Source organism: Danio aesculapii, chromosome 5 (genome assembly GCF_903798145.1).
Source record: "Danio aesculapii chromosome 5, fDanAes4.1, whole genome shotgun sequence".
Taxonomy (NCBI): domain Eukaryota; kingdom Metazoa; phylum Chordata; class Actinopteri; order Cypriniformes; family Danionidae; genus Danio; species Danio aesculapii.
Genome location: NC_079439.1, coordinates 49,985,768 through 49,991,803, shown reverse-complemented (window position 1 = coordinate 49,991,803; position 6,036 = coordinate 49,985,768). Strand labels below are relative to the sequence as shown.

Here is a 6,036-nt window from a genome sequence, read left to right as displayed (position 1 = left end):
CCACACACAGAAACGCCAACTGACCCAGCCGAGGCTCGAACCAGCAACCTTCTTGCTGTGAGGTGACAGCATTACCTACTGTGCCACCGTGTCGCGGAAATAGCAAAAAATATTCTGCATATTCTGTCTAGCCCTAGCAATAACTCATAACTCTTTAATTAGAGTACTATTTTCATACTTTATGCAGTTTTAGGCATTTTGGCCTACTGCTCCAATTCAGCGAGCTACATACAAGTCCACAGACTCAAACACGTTTCAGGCTACAGTATATATCCACAAGACCACAAGATCCAGGCCAGGTGCACGATACAGTATATGGGTAATGATGGATCAGTTTCGGTTTTGTATCTTAAAATGAGCCTTCCCAAGAATGTTCGACATGAGTTATAGTACTTACTATTCACGAAATAATAGAAATACATAATTTCATTAGGACTGTCGGGATCTAGCGGTCTGAATCTAGTGTGGCCTGAAACGTGTGGGTCTGCCTCTGCTGTCTGCATGATAATGAAAAGGTGTCCACTAGTTGGCGCAAGTGTAGTCAAGTGACAGGTTGAGTCTATCAATCATCTGCAGGTTTGGCGCTTCAGAGAGTGTTACCCCTAAAACACATGCACAATGTCAACAAACGGCAAGACCCCGAGAATATTACAGTTTATGGCTCCAGATGAGCGTCGTCAGTTTGGAATTGAGGTAACAGTACATTAGGATGTGAGCTACTTATTTTTTTGATTATGCTTGATCAATTTACAACAAACCGCGCTAACAAACAACTCACCTTTCTTTAAATGATTTAAATATGCATGAACGCTCTCTTGAAAAACGCACAAATGTCAAGTTCCAGAATGCACAAACGTGTAAAAAGTGCTCCTAAAGTTATGAAGGCCAGGGTTGGAGCTGGCAGATAACATAATTCAGAACAATGTCCTTACAGCATAGGCCTAAGTTAGTTAGCCCTAAAACTTTCATTCATTTATTCATTCGTTTTCCTTCGTCTTATGCTGTTGTACCTCCTGTTTTTGGTAGGAAGAGTTCATTTAAATTAAAGGTATTTAATATGTTGTTATTTTTGTTGAGGGACATGGCTGCTTCTCTATAAGATACATTAAATAAGAAAATAGTATTTAAAATATATAAATTTTATGTTTTTTGTAATCATTTTATTTATTTTTTTTTCTCTTAGACTCCTTTTCAGCGTCTGGCTCCACAAATGCAAGACATATTAGGGGATGGAGGAGTGCTTAAAGAGGTCATCCATGCAGGAGAAGGACCACCCGTACCAATGCATGCTTCTGTTTCAAGTAAATTACTCAGTTAAACATGGTTTCTCATTTATGATCCACCTTGTTCCACACAACTCAGATTATGTAAATAATAACTGTAAAATAAAGTAAACAATAACTGGAAATTAGTCTCATTTTCCATGCAAAGCATCGTGTGCATAGGAAAAAAATGAGTAGAAATAAATTATTCCTAAAATATTTTGCAGTTGGAAATGTTGGGGTCTGTGGGGCTAATATATATTTTTTAAAATAGTATTTTTGTTACCCAAGGCTGCAATTTAATATTTAATATTTTTTTCGGATGAATACAGTAATAAAAAAATTACAAAATTTAACTAGTTTGTTAAAGTCAAAGTAATAAAATACCGTAAGTCTATTAAATGCAAAGTTCTGTCATGACCTTTGAATGGGTCCTAAACAATCTGCTTACATCCCTATTATCATCTACATGGTGCTCAACAGCCAATGAGCTTGAGTCTGTGGGTGTTTCTCAGCACTAGAGGTTGTGCTCTCAGGGCTGGGTTGACAGTTCAGTTGTCTGTTTATTCCGCTGTGGCCAACCCCTTATAAATCAGGGACTAAGCTAAAATAGTAATAAGAACAGTTTTTTGATCTTTAAAATTTGACTTCTTTTTGTAAAGTTATATGTCTGAAATGTCACTTGTGATCAGTTTAATGTGCCCTTGCTAGAATAAAAAAAATGATAATAAAAAAAATTATAATAATACATAAAATTTCTTTCTTAAACTTTATATTTGTAGCGTCTGTACCTTTATATCACATTCTCTTTGGTTTGTCAGCTTCTCATTAGGTTTTCACCAAGAACTCATTTCATTCACAGTTAATTTCTCTGGTTTCATCGAGTACACTGACGCACCATTTGAGACAACCAACCACCTTAAATATCCACGAATGATGAAGCTTGGTAGAGGTAGGATGAGATTGTAATTCTCCCATTGGAATGGTAGACTTCACAATTCTCCATTAAATTCTCCTTTGCCCTGTAAGGAGACATTCAAACCTCTTTCCCCATAGATGTCACTTTGTATGGCCTAGAGCTTGGTCTTCTTACTATGAAGAAAGGCGAGTTCTCCCGTTTTCTCTTCAAGCCTAAATATGCCTATGGGGACTTGGGCTGTCCCCCTCATATCCCTCCATGTGCCACAGTCCTCTATGAGGTGCAAGTCCTTGATTTCCTGGACTCAGCACAAGTGGATGATTTCATGGATTTGACTATGGTAAGATTCAATGCAGTAAGCTTGGCAATTTTTCTTAATTTGTGGTGTCTGAGATTGTAATTTTTAACATTGTTTTCAGGAAGAGCAGAATACTGCCCCTTTGTCTGTTTTGCTAAATGTGTTGGACACACAGCGGAGCTTTGGCAACCTCTGCTTCAACAAGAAACGCTATGAAGATGCTCGGGAGAGATACAAGCAGGTTTCATGCTTATTTACCTTTTTTTGTAAATGGAATGGAGGGAAAAACCTGTATCCTCAAAACTTGTGGTTTATTTTAAAATGCTTTGCTTGTAACATCCTGTTGGTCTATGTGACAGGCCATGACACTTCTGCAGAATCGTGAACCAGAGGATGCTGAAGAGAAGAAGTCTCTTGAGGAAATAAAGTTGCCTTTCCTGCTTAATCTGTCATTCACATACCTCAAGCTGGAGAAACCCCAGAAGGCCCTTATCTATGGTCAGAAAGCACTGGACATCAACCCTCAGAACACTAAAGCACTCTTCCGCTGTGGCCAGGTTGGACAATGTTTTGTCTTTTATATTTTTATAAAATTATATTTTATAAGTATATTCATATTTTACATGTGTATGTATATATGTATATATATATATATATATATATATATATATATATATATATATATATATATATATATATATATATATATATATATATATATATATATATACATATACATATATATGTGTATATATATATATATATATATATATATATATATATATATATATATATATATATATATATATATATATATATACATATATATATCTGTGTGTTGATGGGTTTGGTCTATTATATATATATATATATATATATATATATATATATATATATATATATATATATATATATATATATATATATATATATATATATATATATATATATATATATATATATATATATATATATATATATATATATTCATACAACATTTGTGTCTGGTTCTTGAATCTGATTGGGTGATAGCTGTGCGATATTCTGCCAATAACAGCACTAGTCCAGCTTCTTAACCCTTCACCCTTGTGTGTTACTCCGCCCACATACAGCGACAAGCAGAGGACACTACAGTTTGACAAATATTGCTGCTGTTGGACAACATAATGTACTTTTGAGGCTTTTTTAGTCGAGAATGTGGTTGTTTAGATTGCAACTATGCAGTTTATTTATAAGGATAGTTCCTATTTTAAAATGTTTATAATTTCTGAGAGATTGCGTCGGCATGTCTTTGAGCAAAGGCGGTTGACGATGTTCATCCACAAGATGCGGTTGACGATGTTCATCCACAAGATTGCCAATAGAGACCGCAAAATAAGCCCTAAGTGAAAAACAGCGAAATTTCAAACTACAGCTGATCAAATCATTTTTAAACAGTTAAGTGACTTTCTAAATCGATCTCTCTCTTTTGTGTGTTGTAGTGCTGTATTTATGCCATAGTATTATTGTGATCTCTCGATTGCAACAGAGAAATACTGGGAAATCTCTGTAGACTGAGATGACATTTCATGCCGTACAGCCTTATAATCTTAAAATGTCAGCTTTAGTCACTTCAGACATTATACTGCCGATATACAGCCACATTGCACTGTTACTTGTGTGATATTGCTCATTTATACAGTTAAAGTCAGAATTATTAACCCCCCTGAATTATTAGCCCCCTGTTTATGTTTTCTCCGTTTTTTGTTTAACAGAGAGAAGATTTTTTCAACACATTTCTAAACATAATAGTTTTAATAACTCATTTCTAATAGCTGGCTGATATAATCTAATTAGGTTTTTTACAGTTATGCTCAATATTTATTCAGTTTACCAATGACTTATCATTATTTATCACAATTATAAGTTTTTTTCTTTATTCTTTCTTAAAAACAAGGCCTGTTTGGAGATGAATGACTATGAGAAGGCACAAGACTACCTTACACTTGCTCAGGCCAAAAAGCCGTTTGACCCTGATATCAACACCTTGCTGATAAAGCTTGCTCAGTAAGTTTTCCTTATTCTCTAATAGTTTTACCAAGTCTTTTATATGTGAGTGTGACAGCTAATCATGTCTACCAATCATTTAACAGCTGCTACAAGGACTATTTAGACAAAGAGAAAGAGATATGCACCAAGATGTTCTCAGGATTTAAGCAAGCAGAAAATTGAATTTTGCAGTGTCTGTTGTGGAACTCTTCAATGTTTCTAAAATCCTCCCAATTGACCACAAGTGGGCAGTATAAACCCAGCCAAATGTCATTTTGGTGGGAGTTCCCAACATTGTCTTAAACGTTGTAATAATTTTAATTGACTTTAGTTCTATTTTATTTTGTGTTTTATTTCTGTTTATATGTATATGTATTTAATTTTCCAGTTTTTTCCTATAACTATGTTCTTAATTTTTTTATAGGCTATGCAATGCATGTTCTGGCTTAACTTTATATTTTCTTTAAAGGTTTCACACTAATTTGACTAATCACTGTTTTGGGCATTCAGCTTTGGAGTGCATTGGAAAAGAAATCAGATATACTGCCTTGTTCAGTGTTTAGATTTTTTCTTGGATTCATGTGGGAGTTAATAATACTGTTTAAGAATAAATATACCAATATATTTTGTTTAATTAATACAAATTGTGAAAAAAATAAATTGACTACAGAATAAACTGACTAAAAGCCAAAGAGAAATAGATTTTGGAGTGTTTTCATTGTTTTGTCTTGTCTTGGTGCAGTTTACTGCATTATCCTTTCCTTTCACCAGTTGGCCCCAAAATATTTGGAAATTTACTGGTAAACATTGGCATCCATACTAGGAGAACAAAAAAATGAAGTTAATGTCTACGGATTACCAACATTCTTTAAATATCATCTTTTGTATTCAACAGAACAAAGAAGCTAAAATAGTGGAGGTAATTGTTGGAGGTAAATAGTGGAGGAGTAAATGATGACAGAATATTAATTTTGCCTGAACCCAGCTTTTTCTTGTTTGTACATTTTTAATTTACACCATTTCCTTACATTGTGTTGTCTCAAATTGTAATGTTTTTTTTTTTTTTTTTTACATGTGGGAAGTTATTTTGAAGAAATTTGAAAACCATAGAGTGCCATAGTACACTATATATTTTGTTTAATAGAGGAAGGGAAGTTAAACAGATTTAGAACCAGTAAACGATGATGAAATTTATATTTTTTAGGTGAACTGTTTTTTTTAAAGTTTTGTGTTAATGTGAACCTTTTTAGTTTAAAACATGAACAATGCCAACTTTAGGAGAGCCAGCTTTTTGACCACAGTGACCTATTTAAGAAAAGTAAACACCTACATTGATTTGTAGAGTGATGTTCAACGCCTATGTAATAGTTATGACTTTTCTGTGCCTGGATGTGCAATGCAAACCTTAAAACAAGCAACAGGTCTTGGATTAGAGATAAAGCAATAGCAGTTTGGTTTCCCTGACCTTGGTGAGTTTAGTCCAGTGAATTCTTCTGACATTTGCCAGATATTTGGGTGTAATTATGTAT

General features: G+C 33.9%; 1 protein-coding gene across 1 annotated transcript; it reads left to right on the top strand.

The window, feature by feature from the left end:
• The first annotated feature begins 618 nt into the window (after nt 1-618).
• fkbp6 (FKBP prolyl isomerase 6) lies at nt 619-4,762 on the top strand. Its single transcript, XM_056457026.1, has 8 exons — nt 619-693; nt 1,184-1,301; nt 2,125-2,214; nt 2,319-2,521; nt 2,601-2,720; nt 2,839-3,036; nt 4,416-4,525; nt 4,612-4,762. The coding sequence occupies exons 1-8, from the start codon at nt 619-621 to the stop codon at nt 4,688-4,690; spliced, it is 993 nt and encodes a 330-aa protein (XP_056313001.1). The 3' UTR covers nt 4,691-4,762.
• Nucleotides 4,763-6,036: the final 1,274 nt, after the last annotated feature.

Coding starts and splice junctions, on each gene's coding strand:
- fkbp6 (XM_056457026.1), top strand. CDS start 619: ATGTCAACAAACGGCAAGACCCCGAGAATATTACAGTTTATGGCTCCA. Junction 2,522..2,600: donor ATTTCATGGATTTGACTATG/GTAAGATTCAAT, acceptor CATTGTTTTCAG/GAAGAGCAGAATACTGCCCC. Junction 4,526..4,611: donor TTGCTGATAAAGCTTGCTCA/GTAAGTTTTCCT, acceptor ATCATTTAACAG/CTGCTACAAGGACTATTTAG.